Raw genomic sequence first — 19,054 nt, 5'->3', positions numbered from 1 at the left:
CTGGAAGAAAACAACTGATTATAATTAAGATATTAAAAGAAAATAACTGTCAGTCTAGAGTCCAATGCCTGGTGAAAATATCCTCCAGAAATAAAGGTGAAGTGAAGACATTTTAAGACTGACCAAATCTGAGGTAATTTGTTACTAGGAAGCACATTCTAAAGGAAACACTGAAGGTATCATTCAGACAGAAGGAAGAGTATCTTAGATAGAAGGTCAGAGATGCAGGAAGGAATGAAGAACAATGAAGATGGTAAATATATAGGTAAATAAATATATAACAGCAATAATTATGTTTTATTTTATATATTTAAATATATATAAAGGATTAAAATTAATGAGAATAGTAACTTATAAATTAGAACTGATAAATACAGTTTAAGTGTTCTAAGATCTTTGCTTTATGTTAAAAATGGGTAGAAGTACCAGTCAATACTGGATTTTAATGGGCCAAGTATTTAATAGGTTTCTCAAGGAACTAGAAAAGTTGATTCTAAAATTATATGAAAAGGAAAGGTCCAAAAGTAGCCAAGCTATTCTGAAGAAGAATAAGATGAGGTCTTGCCCTATGACATATTGATACTGTCAAAATTAGCATGATATTTGTGTGGACTGACAGAATAAAGGATTAGGGTATAGTCAGACCCGTTTATATGGAAAGACAATATAAAACAAGGATGCCATTGCGTAACATTATTGAAATTCTAGACTTCAGTAAATATGTGGGGGAAATTGATTATCTATGTGAGAGAAAAAGAAAGAAATTGGATCCCTACCACACATTGTACACAAAAATAAATTCCAGATGGATTAAAGACTTATATGTTAACTTTAGAATTTTTATAAGAAAATACAGAATAATGCCTTTATGACCTTGAAGTTAAGAGAGATTTCTTAAGCAAGATACAAAAAGTACAAAGCAGTGGTAGAAAAATGGGCAAAGTTATGAAGAGGCATTTTGCAGGATAAAAGAAATCACAGTTCAGTTCAGTTCAGTTCAGTTGCTCAGTCGTGTCCGACTCTTTGCGACCCCACGAATAGCAGCACACCAGGCTTCCGTGTCTTTCACCAACTCCTGAAGCTTGCTCAAACTCATGTCCATCGAGTTGGTGATGCCATCCAGCCATCTCATCCTCTGTCGTCCCCTTTTCCTGCCCCCATTCTCTCCCAGCATCAGGGTCTTTTCCAGTGAGTCACCTCTTCGCATGAGGTGGCCAAAGTATTGGAGTTTCAGCTTCAACATCAGTCCTTCCAATGAACACCCAGGACTGATCTCCTCTAGGATGGACTGGTTGGATCTCCTTGCAGTCCAAGGGACTCTCAAAAGTCTTCTCCAACACTACAGTTGAAAAGTATCAATTCTTCGGTACTCAGCTCTCTTTATGGTCCAACTCTCACATACATACATGATTATTGGAAAAACCATAGTTTTGACTAGACAGACCTTTGTCGGCAAAATAAGGTCTCTGCTTTTTAATATGCTGTTAGGTTGGTCATAACTTTGCTTCCAAGGAGCAAGTGTCTTTTAATTTCATGGCTGCAGTCACCATTGCAGTGATTTTAGAGCCCAGGAAAATAAAATCTGTCAACTGTTTGCACTTTTTCCCCATCTGTTTGCTGTGAAGTGATGGGACCAGATGCTACTATCTTAGTGTTTTGAATGTTGCGTTTTAAGCCAGCTTTTTCACTCTCCTCTTTCACTTTCATCAAGAGGCTCTTTAGTTCTTCTTTGCTTTCTCATAAAGGTGGTGTCATTTACATACCTAAGGTTATTGATATTTTTCCTGGCAGCCTTGAGTCCAGCTTGTGCTTCATCCAGCCTGGCATTCCACATGATGTACTCTGCATATAAGTTAAATAAGCAAGGTTGACAATATACAGTAGTTCAGTGATTATTGATAAATGAATATGCTAATGTAATCTGCAGTGCTACCAAATAAAGGAACATTTTTATCACCCCAGAAATTTTCTTATATCTCTGCCAAGTTATTCCCTGCTCTCTCCCCACCTCCTAACAATGCAACTACTATTCTGATTTATTTTGCTTCAGATTAATTTTACCTGTCCTAGAACTTCATATAAATTGGATAATAGAAAATGTTCTTTTTGTGTCTGGTTCTTTGGTTTCACATACAGTTTTTTAGATTAATCCATGTTGTTACATGTATCAGTAGTTCATTCCTTTTATTGCTGTGTAGAATTTCATTATATAGATATGCCACAATTTGGTTATCCATTTTTCATTTGATGGATATTTGACCTTTTTTCCAGTTTGGAGGTGTTGTAAGTAAAGATACTTCAAACATTCTTGTACAAACTTTTTTGTGACCATATGTTTTAATTGCTCTTAGATAAAGAGAAATTATAGTAGAATTACTGAACCACGGGGTAGGTGTATTTTTATAAGAAACTATCAAAGTATTTTCCAAAATATTTTCTTCTAAAAGCTCTTAATTTTCATTTTGTTCTATGATCCATCTGGGATTAATTTTTGTATAGTGAGAAAAAATTATTCAAGGTTAAATTTTTTCCATGTGGATGCCCAATTGTCCCAGCACCATTTGTTAAAAGATTTCTTTTCTCCCATTAAATTGATTGGGCACCTTGGTCAACAAACAGTTGACAAAGATAGATCAAGTCTGTTTCTGGAACTCAGTATTTTCTAGGGATTTTCTATATACATAATCATGTCATCTATGAATAAATAAAGTTTTATTTTTCCCTTTTCAATTTTTATGGCTTTCGTTTTTTGTACTTTCTTGCACTGGTTATTGCGGCTAGTACAGTGTTAATTAGAAGTGGTAAAGACTGACATCCTTGTTTTGTTTCTGGTCATTGGGAGAAAGATGCTAGTCTTTCACTAGACTATTATCTCTAGGTTTTTCATAGTTATCCCTTATCAAATGTGGAAATTACTTTCTATTCTTAGTTTGCTGGAAACTTTTACTGTGAATGATTTTGCGATTTGCTTTTTATACATCTAGTGAAAGGGTCATATGATTTTTCTCATTTCTTCTGTTAACATGGTAAGTTACATTGTTTGATTTTCAAATGTTAACCAACATTGCATTCCTGATATAGGCCTCAATCGATCTTGATGTAGTATCATTTTTCTATATTGCTTGATTCAGCTTGCAAAGATTTCACTTAACAATTTTTGTGACTTCGTCCTTAAGCCATCTTCGTTTGTATTTTTCTCACAATGTCTCATTTTGGTATTATGATTTTGTTTGACCTCATAAAATTAGTTGGGAAGATTCCTTCTATTTTCTGAAAGACCTTGTATAAGAATAGTTGTATTTCCTCCTTAAATGTTTGATAGAGTTCAAATTTGATAGATGCTATCTGGGACTGAAGTTTTCTTTAAATATCTAGTGTTTAATTATAAGTTCAGTTTATTTATAACAGAGATTTGGCTACTCAGATTATCTGTTTTTCTTGTGTCTTTAGAGATGTTCCCTCTTGTATTCCTGATACTAGTAAATTGTATTTGTGCTCTTTTTAAAACTATCAACCTACATATCACTTTATAAATTTTATAGATTTTAAAAAATAAATCTTTATAAAAACTTTTATTTTCTATTTCATTGATTTCCACTTTATCTTTATTATTTCCTTCCTTCTACTAATGTAGGATTTAATTTGCTATTTTTTCCCTAGCTTTGGATGTTGGAAACTTAGATTATTGATTTTAAAACTTTATTATTCCTTTTTTTTTTTTTTTTGTTAGAGAGTTTATTCAGTTAAAGAACTGCTTTAGTCTTGGCTGCTTCCAGTTAATAGGATAAGAGGGCTGGGAAATGAAGATGAACTTTTTTAAATGGCCTGTGAAAAGACAGTGTTATATAATTACTAAGCAAAGAACCTCAAACTCAAGCTGTACTAAATATTCTAATTCTTATTGATAGATCTGAAAGTAAATTATAACTGCAATTTGAATAACTGAAGTTTTATTATTTCTTTTTAAATGTAATATATTGTGATTAAAAACTATCAAGTTCCCTCTAAACTGTGCTTTACCTGCATCCCAAAGATTTCGACATTTTGTATTTTCATTCTTTCAACCAAAAATATTTTTTAAGTTCCCTATTCCCTAGTGGTTTCTTCTTAGATTTTGCTGACTTCTCTTTCTCCAGGTATTTTTCCCCTTCTCTTTTTTAGTAGCTACTGTATAGGTTAAAGTTATGTATTCTTAATGTACTACAGTCTATCGTGAATTAGCATTAAAATATTTCACATGTAATACAAGATCCTACTACATAATGATTCCATTTGTCCCCCTTTATGCTACAGTTTTCATACATTTTATTTCTATGTGTGTTATGTAGCTCACAATACATTGTTTCTGTTTCTCCTTTAAATAATCAATTTTCCTTTAAAGAAAATTAAGAAATAAGAAGTAATATATATTTATCCACATTTTTACTATTTCTAGTGCTTTTTAAAGTATGCTGGGAATTCTCTTAGCATGTATTTGTCTGGAAAAGGCTTTATTTCACCACCATTGTTGAAGGATAGTTTCACTGGGTATAAAATTCTAGTTGATTTTTTTTTCCCCCCAAGATTTATTTATTTACTTTTGGCTGTGCTGGGTCTTCATTGCTGTGCACGGCCTTTCTCTAGTTGTGGAGAGTGGGGACTACTCTAGTTGTAGTTTGTGGGCTTCTCATTGCGATAATTTCTCTTGTTGCAGAGCTCAGGCTCTAGGGTGCACAGGCTTCAGTAGTTGCAGTGCATGGGCTTAGAAGTTGTGACTCTTGAGCTGTAGAGCGCTGGCTTAGTAGTTGTGGTGCATGGACTTAGTTGCTCTGTGACATATGGAATCTTCCTAGACTAGGGACTGAACTCACGTCTCCTGTATTCGCAGGCAGATCCTCAACCACTGGACCACCAGAGAGGCCTGATTTCATAGTTTCTAATGAGAATTGTTATCTTCATTCCTCTGTGTATAGTGTGTTATTTCTTAGGCTGTTTTTTCCCTTTTATCACTGGTTTTCAACCATTTGATAATATGCCCAAATGTGGTTTTCTTTGTATTCATTCTGCTTGGGTTATATTTTGTTTGTTCATTTTAGATTCTTGAATCTGTCAGTTAATATTTTTCATCAGAATTGGAACATTTTAGGTATTAGCCTTCAAATAATTATTCTTGTCTGACTTCTCTCTCTTCTCCTTCTGTAACTCCAATAGAATGTTAGACCACAGGTCACCAAAACTCTATTTATTTGTTGTTTCAGTTTTTTTATTTTTAATAAACTATTTTTTAGAGCAGTTTTAAGTTTATAGAAGATTTGTCAGATAATACTGAAAATTCTCATATACTTCTTGCCCCCTCACAGTTGCCCCTGTCATTAACATCTTGCATTAGTGTGGTAATAAATACCATTACAAGACAATGCGTAGGTATGCATATATATGTGTAGAGCTTCCTTGGTGGCTCAGCAATAAAGAATCTACCTGCCAGTGCAGAAGACACAAGTTCAATCCCTAGATCAGGAAGATCCCCTGGAGAAGGAAATGGCAATTCATTCCAGTATTCTTACCTAGGAAATCCCATGGACAGAGTGGCCTGGCAGTCTTTATACAGTCCATGGTGTCGCAGAGTTGGACACAACTTAGCAACTCAACACCAGTAAATATATATGTATAACTTTCCTTTTCTTCAAGTTCTCTGTATGCTTTAGTCCTTTGATAGCTGCTTTTCTATGTTATAGTTAGAGAGAGGGTAAGTCAATAAGTAGGTTTGATCACCTTGTGATAACACCTTGTTTATTTACTATGTTTCACTGATGATGTTTTCCATAGTAGAAATGTTATATAAAGATACATAGAAGATTTTGTTCCATTGATCTAATATATTTTTTTGCACAGTTTCTTTGTTTTTGAAAAGGATTTTATTTTCTCTTGTTTTTTTTTTTTTTTTTGCTTTCAAAGTACCTAAAGTATGTGCATGTTTGTTATGTGTTTCTTATGACAATTTATGTTGTGCTTTGAATTCTCAGAAATTGTATTATTCTTGAGCAATCGGCTTCACTTGCCAAACTTAGGTTTTGTTTTTTTCTTTTCCAGGCTCAGCTTCAAAGGGAAAAAGAACAGGATCATATGAAGCTTCATGCAAAACTTGCAAAGCTTGATGTCTTAGAAAAAGAATGTTTTAAACTTACAACAACTCAGAAAACTGCTGAGGTAAGCTTCAACTTATTTCTTTGAAGTGGTGATACCAGGAATAAATCTTTAATGTTTTGTGTAATTACCCTGTATATGAATATGCAATAAAATTAGATTTGTAAAACTTCATTAATAGCTTTTAGTAATCCAGATATGAGTTATTGCTTATAGACCACAGCATAAATGAGTTTGCTTTTTGATGTGAAATTGTAGTTTACCTTCTTCTGCAGTGGTAGAATATTTTCGTTTGTTAGGTGATTTACCTAAAGGATATTGAAAAGGTAGCCTTTCACCACTTGCAAGTAAGTTATGCCTTTTCTAGATCCTATCCTGAAATGCCCTCTCTTTTTCCAAGTGAATCCTATCCATTTTGTAGGATTCTCCCATTTCTGCTTCCTCTATGAAGCCTTCCTTGAGGTTTTGAACACTCAGGAAGTTCTCCCTTTGAGATAGTACTGTCTTCCTATTCCAAACTATACCATGGATATACAATGAAATACTTTTGTGTATAAGGTTATACATATATATTCATGACCTGGGTCAAATCATATTGTTTCATATATATTAGTCTTATTTCCCTGGTGGCTTAGATGGTAAAGAGTCTGCCTACAGTGCGATCCCTGGGTCAGGAAGATCCCCTGGAGAAGGAAATGGCAACCCACTCCGGTATTCTTACCTGGAAAATCCCATGGACAGGGGAGCATGGCAGGCTACAGTCCATGGGGTCACAAAGAGTCAGACATGACTGAGCGATTTCACTTTCACTTTTCCCTAAGTACAGCATGGTCTTTTATTCTAAGTTGTCTATATTTTGAATGAAACATTGAGACCCAAGACTATATTGTTTGACCTTCTAGACCTTTAAAACCTCCCAAATTTTCAGTATTATGATTTTGTTAATGAACATTAATAGAGCCTATGCATATAAATTCTTTGCTTCTCCTTTGTCTTTCTTAAATAAAGTAGGTAAAGAATCATATGAAGAAAGCCAAGGAAAACTTAGTATCTTTTGCCATTCCGTTTTCTTATTTTCTGCTTTAATTTACCAAACTATTAAGAATCAAGACCCTGAGGGCTCTATTTGTTTGGAAAAGGAATAAAAGATATTTAGCTCTAGTTTTTGTATAATAATCTCGGTTTTTCAATTCTTTTGTAGGACAAGATTAAACATTTAGAGGAAAAACTAAAGGAAGAAGAACATCAGCGTAAGCTTTTTCAAGATAAAGCTTCTCAGGTAAACAGAACACTGTATCATCTGGCACTTTAAAATCACATATGTTTTATTATACTTTATTAACTGAAGCCTTACTCTAGACTCTAATTTATGCTTCCTAACTTATCAGTTTTGTCTCTTTTTGCTGTAATAATGAAATTTCAATAAGTCAGCAAGTATATTCATAGACTTGGATGTATTGCCAAAGATCTTTTGGTCTTTTGAAATTCTGAGAAACATGCATATATTCTCAGTTGAAAGAACTCATGCTATCAATTGTTTTCAGTTTGAGATATATAAAATAACTCATTCTGTTATAAACAGAAAATGATTGTAATTACCAGTAGACTTGGTGACTTTAACACAAAAAAATAAATTTTTGGATTTTCTTTTCTTCTTCAAAAAAACATTTTTATCTTTATTAACTGATATATGATCCCTCATTATAATGTTTCTGAAGAAAAAGAAATTTGTTAAAAGTCAAGTAATAGTAAAGGTTTTTTTTTCACTATTATAGCTTCAGACTGGACTTGAAATCAGTAGAATTTTAATGTCTTCAGTAACAAATCCAAGGCACTTCAAGGAAAAGAAGAAATCTTCAAAGGTATGCAAATACTTTATTCTTATTTCTAGTGCTTATTTCTTCATCCTTTTAGTAATTATACCTGTGCATTTTTTAAAAAGAATTTGAAGATATTTATAATATAAGACATGAAATAATTCTATGAAATGGACCTAAAAACATAAGTCAAGTAATGATGATTTGGGGTGTGAGGACAGAAAATTCCATAAAACCTAGGTTAAAGTAGCAGCATTTGAGCACAAAACCTAGCTCTGAGTTTGCTTGACATCCAAAGCAAAAAGGAACATATAATGGGCAATACATCTAAATTTGTGAAATAACAATAAGCATTCTAATTTTTCTAGAAAGGCAAACATATTGCTAGTACTAAACTGTTAAAGAAATGCATTTTGGATACTTTTTAAAAGAAGCACTAAACAGTACAATAGATACAGCACAATAGATTCTGGAAGCAGTTTTATATAATGCATGCACAATAAAAAGACAAGATATACTATTAAATTATATTGTATTATAAATTATAATATTAAATTAAATTATAGTCATTTCTCTAGAGAAATTCTTTATTTCTTTATACTAATATCCTTTGGACTTGCCTAAAGATTGGGGAATGAGTACTTTATAGCTTTACCAATAATAATTTGTTTTGTTAAATTGATGTTTTGGATTTATTATATTAAACTTTTTTATTTATAATGGTAAAGAAAATGTTAGTCCCTTTTAATCTTATGATTCTGAAATTATAGTTTTGATGACCATTATTACTATTTATTCAATATGCATGTAGTGTTTCTATGTGCTATTTGCTGTGCGAACCAAGCATGCTATTTGTGAATTCTGGCCACTGCCATAGGTTCACCCTGTGGATACAATAATGGAGGAAACATTATACTTAACTTTAGCTAGTTGTTTATTCCATAAATAAGAATTCAGTAGTTTGGATGCATTTTTCACAGATTTTTTTCTTTCAAAGAATTTGCAAACTATAGTAATGAAGAATATTTTCCCAATGCTGTTTATATTTTTTTAGTTTATTTCCTTCCTTAAGTATGTTTTGTGTCTTATCTCCACAATAAGATTAGAAGCTGCAAAGCTAAATAGAGAATCACTATAAGTAATTTATACAAGTGGAAAAATACTGATTTATTTTTGTAGTTATGTTTTATGACATCCTTTGAAGAGCTGGTGGAAAAGATTTTTTAATAAGGTACAGGGAAAAACAAAGTAAAAGAAATGAAGGAAAGAAAAGGTAGCTCCTGGAAGAAAAGAAAAAATAATTGACAGCAAAAACCACTTTATAAAAGCAGTTAGCTTAAGTTCCAAGTTCATAGATCTGTAAGTAATAATGCTTCCTTTTAAAGGTAACAGGAGCACTAATGTTGCTGAAGGTAGTATCTGGGTTTTTTTAAGAGACCTCTGTGAGATTGCTGCTTGTCTCACTGACACTTACTCCATATCGAGTTGAATGAACTATGTCCAGGATATGGAGTAAGTGTCAGTGAGACAAGCAGGAATCTCACAAAGGTCTCTTAAAAAACAAACAAAAAACCCCCAGATACTAGTACCTTTAGGTATTGAAAGGACTTCCCTGGTGGCTCAGACAGTAAAGCATCTGTCTAGAATGCGGGAGACCCGGGTTCGAGCCCTGGGTTGGGAAGATTCCAGGAGAAGATGGAGAGGGAAATGGCAATCCACTCCAGTACTATTGCCTGGAAAATCCCATGGACAGAGGGGCCTGGTAGGCTACAGTCTATGGGGTCACAAAGAGTCGGACACGACTGAGTGATTTCACTTCACAGGTATTAAAAAGATAACACAGGAATTTACAGAGAAGCAGATAAAAATACAAATATAAGACAGAGTGTACTAAAAATTTAATAAAGGTATAAACAAAGTATTCTGGTGCTGTACACATAAAGAATATGTGAAAAGATCACACAAGAAGTAGTAAAGGCAGACTTGGAAAATGAGTAAGTATTGATAGAGATGAGGCAAGGTGTGTCACAGTCTGAGAGTATAGTTGATTTTTACATGAAACTGTAAATAATTGTCCAGTACTAGTACCATATGATGGAGAAGGAAATGGCAACCCACTCCAGTGTTCTTGCCTGGAGAATCCCGGGGACGGGGGAGCCTAGTGGGCTGCCGTCTATGGGGTCGCACAGAGTCGGACACGACTGAAGCGACTTAGCAGCAGTAGCAGTAGTACCATGTGAGACTTGAAACTATAGCTTGAAGTGAGATTATGACTGATCTTCAATGCCATGTTAAGAATTTGAACTTTTGTTCTATAAATCATTGCGAACCATTGAAGGCTTATAGAGACATGATTAGAGCTATACTTCTAGATAATGACCAACAACAGCATAAGGTGAGCTTGGAAGTAAAGAATCAGACTGTTTGCATATTGTAAGCAAGATAATAGAAGCCTGTCCTGTGAGGTTTTCATTATTCTTTTGAAAGGATAGATGTAATTATCAATCAGAAATCTCATTCAGTATAGTGACTGAAAAAAATTACATTTCTTTTGTTCTAATTTAACTGCTTAAAATAGACTTTGATCAAATCATCATTTTTTATTACTTGAAATTATCATTCCTAAGGTACAGAGCTTGAATGATTGTCCAGAATCACCAAGAAAATCTGAGTGAATAAGAACTGACTCACAAACTTGTGATATCTCTACCTCTAAGCAACTTAATTTTTTTAATTTAAAAAAATTAATGTTTATGATAGTTAAGATATCTAAATTTTCCTTTAGAATTGGGAATATTTTGTTTTCTTTTTATTATGGAATATCCTCATCTTATTGATTATTCTCTTGCTAAAGTGTTAAATAGAGTGACCAAGACACCCCAGTTTGCCTATGACTTAACTGGTTTTAGTACTAAAGATCCTGTATCATGGGCAGATTGAGACAATTGGTCACCCTAGTTCAATCCATCTAACAAAAATAGTAAAATCATTTACTTTTAAGAATGTAGCTTAGCAGTGTCTTTTTAAAAATGATTCACAGAGGAGTACATATTGGTTTGGCCAAAGAGTTTGTTTGGGTTTTTCCATAAAATGTTACTGAAAAACCTGAACAAACTTTTTGGCCAACCTAATATAACAAAAAATGTCTGCTCGAAGGATAATAATGACATTAACACTGGAGTACTTGCCACACAGCTTAAGAAATAGAGCATTACCAGCACTGTTAAGGCCCAGTGTGTACCTTTCTTAAATTGTATTCCCTCCATCCAAGGAGTAACCACAATTCTGATTTTGTTTTTATCATTCTCCTGGTTTTAAAAAAAAAATTGCTTTGCCAAATAAGTATTTATAAGAAATATATTTGTTGGGTTTACACTTGAACTTTATATAATGGACTTACTGTATTTGTGTTCTTCAGCAGCTTTCTTTTTCCACTCAACATTAAGTTTATGAGATTCTTCCAATTGATGCATATATGAATGGTTCATTGCTTTTTATTGCTAAAAATTTCTTTTTCCCTTCTCCTTTCAGTGATCATTTGGTTTGTTTCTCACTTTTTGTTATTATAAACAACACTGTTATGAACATTCTTGTACATGCCTCGTGGTGTAAGTGTTCAGGAGTTTCTCTGAGATACTGGGCCATAAGTGTCATGCACCTTAGCTTTATAAGATATTGTTATAAGACCAGTTTATGTTCCAATCAGCAATTACCATTGTTCCATATCCTAACCATGTGTCTTTTTTTGTTTTTTGTTTTTCACTTTTTATTTTGAAAAATTATAGATTAGAGGTGATAAAAAAAAAATATAAAGGGAGGTACAGTGTACCTTTCGGAGAAGGCAATGGCAACCCACTCAGTATATAACCTTTTGAGAGGCTTGTTTCATTCAGCCAATCCATCTAAGTATTGATGCATTTTTAAAAGTTTCTGTGTAGTATTCCATGCTAGGGATGTACCACAGTTGAACCATTTACCTGATGAAGGAGATTTGGGTTGTTTTCAGTTTTGTTGTTGTTGTTTAGTTGCTAAGTTGTGTCCCACTCTTTTGCAACCCCATGGACTATATAGCCCACCAGGTTCCTCCTCTGTCCATGGGATTTCAGTTTTAGGCACCCCACTCCAGTACTCTTGCCTGGAAAATCCCATGGACAGAGGAGCCTGGTGAGCTGCAGTCCATGGGGTCGCTAAGAGTCGGACATGACTGAGTGACTTCACTTTCACTTTTCACGTTCATGCATTGGAGAAGGAAATGGCAACCCACTCCAGTGTTCTTGCCTGGAGAATCCCAGGGACGGGGGAGCCTGGTGGGCTGCCGTCTATGGGGTCGTACAGAGTCGGACACGACTGAAGCGACTTAGCAGCAGCAGTAGTAGTTTAGCCGTTAAGTCGTGTCTAACTCTTGCGACCCCATGGACTATAGCCCTCCAGGTTCCTCTGTCCGTGGGATTCTCCAGGCAAGAATTCTGGGGTGGGTTGCCATTTCCTTCTCCAGGGGATCTTCCCAACCCAGGGATTGAACTGGATCTCCTGCACTGCAGGCAGCTTCTTTATTGACAGAGCTACAAAGGAAGCTGCCTCAGTTTTAGGCTATCACAAATAAAGCAGTTATAAACTTTGTGTACAGGTTTTTGTGTGAACATATTTTTCATTTTCCTGGGGTAAATATCTAAAAGTGAAATCTCTAAATCATATGATAGCTATCAATAAATATTTAATTTTACAAGAAACTTCCAAACTGTCTGCCAAAGTGGCTGCATTATTTTGTGTGTATGAGCAATCTGGCTTCTCCATTTCCTCGTTAGCATTTGGTGTTGTCACATTTTTTTTTTAACCATTCTAACAGGTTATAGTGATATTTCTTTGTAACTTGCATATCTTAATGTGTAATAGTGTTAATTTGATAAATGTCTTTTAAAATATTTTTTGTTTACTTTTTTCCTTGTCAATATTTAGAAAATTAAATGTTTAAAGAGAAGACCACCTCAGCAAATTTGTTCAAAATTTGAAACACTGCCTATTATGGCTGAGAAGGTGAGAAGGGAAAAATGAGGATACTTGTTCAGATAAATTCATGCTTTGGTATAAGTGCTATTTAAATGCCATCAGTTATTTCAGATCGTTCTCAGCTATTTCTTTTCCCCCAAAGTCTGCCAGTGCAAGCCATTCTGCAAATGCAAGTACACATAGCCTCCAAACAGTGCAACATTCTGGGCCACATATCCTTCAGAAACCGGCTGAAGTTACTGAGCTTAGATGTCTCTACAAGCCTTCTAGAACAACTTCTCAATGTAAAGCTGTACCTTCTGACTCAGAAAAGTCCATTTCTATTTGCCACAATTTGTCTGAACTTTTGATGGCAATGCAAGATGAGCTGGACCAAATGACTATGTAAGTATTTATCACAAGAAGTAGCAAGACAAATTTAGGTATCTTTTTTTCTTCTCAGTCTTTCAAACAATGTCACTTACAAATTCGTAAAAACCTTACTTAGCCTTTTGAACTTATTTTGATCTGAAGATTACTACTTTTTTCTATTTAAAGTGTTTCTGTATTCCCAAGATCTGAACTGATAGACAAATATTTCTGTCATTCTAACAAATGGGGTCTGGTGACCTTAAATTATAATTCACAAATGCTTTTCTAAGATGCTCCTTCTGCTTTTTATAATCTTTTCAGTTAAGTGAATGATTTCATTAGACAAATAGGAATGCAGTTTCTTATTTTCCATTCTGGCTTGTCTGCATTGCGTGTTTGAAGCATCCATATGCTTCAAAGATTCTGTATGGGATACATATTTTAAGCTTCAAGTTTAAATATCTTTTCAACAAATATTCCAGAAAATATGTGACTTGGGTGGCCAATCAGTTGAACTAAGACCTCTGTAGAAGATATAACTAGTTCTATTAGCAGTAGTTTTTTTGAGCAGGCATTCACGAAATCTAGGAATTTCTCAGGCAAATACTTCTATAGCTGGAATTCTTCCAAAGATTCTACATTAAGAATTCCAAACTTGGAATGAAAAAGAGTCCCTTAATGCCTCTAGCTAAGGACATCAGAATATTTTACTACATTTAACTATGAACACTAAGAATTCAGACATTTTTAAAGATTCTTTGAGATCCTAAGTCTGAGATATTTCTAAATATATCTAATCTCAAATCATAAGAGCCTATTTATAATGACCATAGATTTAATTTGATAATTCTACAAAAAGAAGCTGTCTTTGAAGGTTAATATTTAACTCTGATTAAAGTTTATGATTGAGCAGAATATTGCTTAATTGTGACAAAGATTAATATATAGTTTATATATATATTATATATATATATATATAGTTTGTATACTATAAACTGTAATAGTGCTTGATACTTGCTTTTCTTTCAAAGGGGGTACCAAGACCTGCTGAATCAAATGAAAGAAACTGAAAGCCAATCAGTCTGTGAAGATATAGAATGTGAACTAGAGCGTTTAGTCAAGAAAATGGAAATTAAAGGAGAACAAATTTCCAAACTAATGCAGCATCAAGAAAGCGTAAGAAAGTTTTAGTAAAAAATTTTAATAAAAAGATAATAGATCTGGATTCAATGTTACGTTTCTCTAGACCTTCCAAATTTGAGGCCTGTATGTGTGGCTTAGTGAAAAGATGATAGATAGGAGTCACTTAGACTTATGATAAAATAGAGTCATCTGTACATTGAAATAACATGGTCTGCTACATAATTCTTAATATAATATAAAGAAAAGAGAACAAAGAAATTTAGTTATAGGGAATTCTCTGGCCGTCCAGTTGGTTAGAGCTCTATGCTTTCATTGCTGGGGCCCAGGTTCAGTCCTTGGTCGGGGAACTAAGATCCTACAAGCCACACGGCACAGCCAAAGGGAGAAAAAACAGAGAAAGTTTAATTATGTATTCAGAAGTAACTTTGGGAAAATTAAGAGGTAGGCTAAATTTGCTTTACATCTCTCCCAGCTGTCCATTTAGCATTCTTTCCTCTTATCCCTCTCTTTCCTAATGCCTTACTGAAGCCCCTTATGTCAACAGGTGTCTAAAGCATACCCCATCTCTAAAACCACTATTTCCAGGTTCTCAGAACAAGCCATGCTGTGTTGCATTCCTTGGGAACCTATGCTTAGCTCACTCTAGTGGAGGTGATGAGGAGGACTCTATCCTTGTGTATAAATTCGTAGTAACTAAGAATGGCATAATAGTCTTAATATTTTGACAAAAAAAATCATGGAATATTACATTTTATCCCAAGACAATGAATTCACTCTTAGGACTATTATGCTCCTGAAACAGAAAGCAGAGGGAATCTTTCCAGGAACCTTCAGGTCATATCATGTAGCTATCTGCTAATGGATTAATCAGCATTCATATAAGTTGGTAATATATTAACCTCACAATTAAGCCTTCCCCACTTTTATAGGAAAGTAATAAAGAATGCAGAATTTTACTGCCTTTGTTCCTCTGTGGCCAATAAAGAAAGACAGAAGGAAATGAAATTTTGAAGCAAACATTTTCACTTAACTGGCTTTTAAAGCTATAGTAAGTAAACTTTCTATATGATTGTGTTAGGGTGAAAATTATGTAACTTGTATACTTTCTTAGAATCACATAGGAGAAACCTGAAAGGAATAGAAGAGTAGTCATATTTTTAAAATTTAGGCAGTATGTACATAAGTTATATTTTGAAAAATATTATATATATATATATATATATAAAATAGCTTATAGAAGTAAAAATTTTTAAGAATTTTTAGGTAAACAGAACACCAGATACTTAGCCAGTGTCTGGACCAGCTCTACAAATCAGGCTATGCTTAAGTGAAACAGATTAAGTAATGTGGGGAATTCCCTGGCGGTCCATTGGTTAGGATTCCACACTTCCTCAGTAGGGTACATGGGTTCCATCCATGATTGGGGAATTGAGATCCCACAAGCCATGTAATGTGGCCAAAATAAATAATTGTTTAAAAGATTCAGTAATGGACTGGGCTTGGAAGAAAAGGGCTTATCAAGTTTATAGATTTTGTTTTGTTTAAATCTGTCAACCCAATCATTACTAGAAACTCCTCAATGAGAAAAGGTTATTTATTCCTTTGCCTTTAAAAACAAAACAAAACTGGCATTCAGTAGTGCTTTAAATTCAGGAATACTTTAAAGAAAAAATATAGACTCTATAAACGTGATGTTCACTCCTAGAACCAAATTTTTGCTTTGTTGTTAATGTCACCAGAAAGGTCCTTCTCTCTCCATGTTCTCCTGATTTTTCCCGTTTCTTATCTTACAAAAACAAACATTTCTTTCTCTCAGCTTCTCCAGCCCATATCGATCTTGTCCTTCTTTATCCTTCTTAGACATACACTTTTTGTCCTACTCAAAGTTATTCTGGCTTGAATTATTCTCTAGTTGTCACATATATGCTTTTTTTTCTCTAATAATAAGAGCAATAAGCTTCTTGAAAGCAATGATTGTTTTATTCATTATGTTTCTGTGTAAATAGCACAGTGTTAGGTATGCAATAAGGATTCAATAAATAAAGACTTACCAAACTTTTTAATTTCATGTAATCTTTAAACCATCAATCCAATCCTCTATTATAAGGTATATTTTGAGTATATTTTTGACTGAAATATTAGATTTTTTTCTTTCCAGGTCCGCAAACTGCAGCAAAAAGTTCAGAATTCAAAGATGAGTGAAACTTCAGCTATTCAGCAAGAAGATAGCAACTGTAAAGGAACGAAGAATATAAAAAATAGCTCCAGAAAATGTTTGCTAACTAACTCTCTTCAAAAGAACAACAACTGTCGTCCAGTACGAGTCCATAATCTTCAGATGAAATTGAGACGAGATGATATTATGTGGGAACAGTAACACAATAGCAAAACTATCATCTTGAATGAACTTTGTCAATGAGATCTTGAACTGTCTAAAGTGGTTTTAATTTAATATACCTTTGTGAAATTTTGCATTATGTTTCTAGCCTCTATAAAGTATCAAATTGTAGTATTTTTAAATGAATGCCTAATGACCTCCTAAGAAACCCAAATAATAAATGATTGCTTTCCTGTTCTTTTTTATTGACTAAAATACCTCAGCATACCATGTTTTAGAAACATTGTTCACTTTGCAGATACATTAAGTTTAAAACATTATACTAGACTGATGATATTTAAAATTGAGTTGAATTTGAGATATAAGTGCCATTCCACTTTTTCATTTAGTAGGCTTGTAACCTTAAGAAGATTATAAAGAACAAATATAAAATTAACAGAGTATGGACAGGCCTTTTAACTTTTCTTGTGCTTCTTCCCTGTCTTGTTTTAGAGCTGGGGAATGTTTTTCTTTTTTGGAAAGGGAAAAGCTTTGTGAAGAGTCCTTTAGTCCATTTTTTAATGTGACAATTACAAATAGGAACTCATAGTTAACTAACTCTTAGATGACAGTAATCCAACTGTGAAAGCCTTTCTCTGCTATTCCCATTCTCTTTTATAAATCTAGCTCTTGTTTTTTTTAATCTGACTCCTTTATAACTATATTTTTATGCTTTGATTAGTGATGCCATAAGATATTTCTTTGTACATATATGCTTTATAGTGAATTTCCATTTGTTGACCTGTCTTTCCAGAAACGTGTGGAAACTAGTACAACTCTACTGAACTTACTTTGTTTCTCACCAGAATCCTTTGGGGCAACTAGAGAATTGGAGTCACCACCTGATGTAGAACTAGAAGACTGACACAAAAAGCATAACAGAAGGGAGGAGCTCAGAAGATAGGATAGCAATTTAAAAAATGGTGATTCCAAAGGGACAGTTTTAGAGGTACATCTTTATCTATAGCTGGGGGATATTCAAGCTATAGGTATGAAAGAATAAAAAGATCAAGATCTTGGGGAGCTAGGAAATGCAATTTTTTTTAAAGATAGTCTTTATATCCTCTTAGGAAATCCCAAAGATTATATGTAGGAGAAAGAGAGTAATTGTGGGCTCTTTGTGGAGGAAAGAGAAAAACTATAATTCATTCTTATGAAGAGAAAAAGAGGTGCTTCTCAAAGACCTTTCCATACCTGAAGTGGAGATATGACTGAAAATGGGCAGATTTATACTTGGAATTGTCCTTGAAAGTAACTAATGACTGAAATAAACGTTTCTCTGCCTCTGGTTTAAATGTTGTCCTTCACCCACTTTCACTCCCTCTCCCCTTACAGCTCCTTCAACCCAAGAGATGTTCCACAGACTGCTTCATCTAAACTCAGTTTCATCACCTTACCTATTTTTCTACTTTATCTTTTCTCAAGAATGTGAGTGCCGTAGTTTATACTTGGCAAAAAACTCACCCAGATATGCCTTTGTTTTCTATGCACTTAAGATGGTGGCTGAATATTTTTAATTTACCAGTAGTAAAGTCATTACTTGTGGAGATGTTTTACTAAAACAAATTACCATAAAAAATTAAAATCACTTAAGGAACACTTGAATATTTTAACTAAGAATTGTGAATTTTCTTCCAAAACCAGTGCAATGTAGTAGAAAAAACATAGATCTCGGAAATAGGAAACTTGGGTTCATGTTGATTCTGCCACTTAGTAGTTTAGACAATCAAATGACTTTTTGGAACCTCTGTTTCTCATTTGTAAAAGTAGGATTGTATTACTACCTACCTCATAGGGTTGTTGTGAGATTAACTGAAATAACATGTCAAAGCACCCAGCAGAAGGGTTGGCACTGAATAAAAACTCAGTAAATGTTATATCTGAGCAGCCAAAAAGAGAAAAAATTGTCATAGATCCTGAGTTGCAGGGGTTAAAGCCTGAAAGCAAGAACCAAAAGGTACTCTTCATAAAAGTGAGAATATTCTAAATTTACTTTTTTTTTTCTTTTTCTATATGCCTAGGATGAAATTGCTTTGATTTGTTCCCTGGCTCAGGTTTCTAGTGGGGGTTGGGTAAAGAATATAATCCTACCATGATGTGGAAATATGTACTCATAGCAACTTGATTTGAAGTTTGTTTGGGTTGTTGGGGTGACATGTATTAGGAAAGATGATAAAGAATGGTCTCCTGTTGCTCCATCACAATTACTGAACTGAAAATGTGTCTCTGCTCACAG

At 33.9% G+C, this 19,054-nt stretch overlaps 1 protein-coding gene across 14 annotated transcripts in view; it reads left to right on the top strand.

The window, feature by feature from the left end:
- Positions 1–17,016, top strand: part of CEP57L1 (centrosomal protein 57 like 1) — an 84,378-nt gene extending 67,362 nt beyond the window's left edge. For 8 of the 14 annotated variants that reach the window (XM_086317411.1, XM_086317405.1, XM_086317410.1 and 5 more), the window contains 7 exons: positions 6,070–6,186; positions 7,325–7,402; positions 7,899–7,985; positions 12,897–12,974; positions 13,090–13,331; positions 14,330–14,474; positions 16,600–17,016. In XM_086317411.1, coding sequence (XP_086173537.1) covers positions 6,070–6,186; positions 7,325–7,402; positions 7,899–7,985; positions 12,897–12,974; positions 13,090–13,331; positions 14,330–14,474; positions 16,600–16,818 — 966 coding nt within the window. In that variant the 3' untranslated portion in view covers positions 16,819–17,016. The remainder of the gene's footprint in view (positions 1–6,069; positions 6,187–7,324; positions 7,403–7,898; positions 7,986–12,896; positions 12,975–13,089; positions 13,332–14,329; positions 14,475–16,599) is intronic. The other 6 variants (XM_086317413.1, XM_086317412.1, XM_086317408.1 and 3 more) reach the window with 1 other exon arrangement.
- The last annotated feature ends 2,038 nt before the right edge of the window (positions 17,017–19,054 follow it).

The sequence above is a fragment of the Bos grunniens genome, chromosome 9 (genome assembly GCF_055505025.1).
Source record: "Bos grunniens cultivar Pamir isolate PY7600 chromosome 9, Bosgru_T2T1.0, whole genome shotgun sequence".
Classification (NCBI taxonomy): Eukaryota; Metazoa; Chordata; class Mammalia; order Artiodactyla; family Bovidae; genus Bos; species Bos grunniens.
Note: the sequence above shows the minus strand (reverse complement) of the source record. Positions and strands in the feature narration are given on the sequence as shown.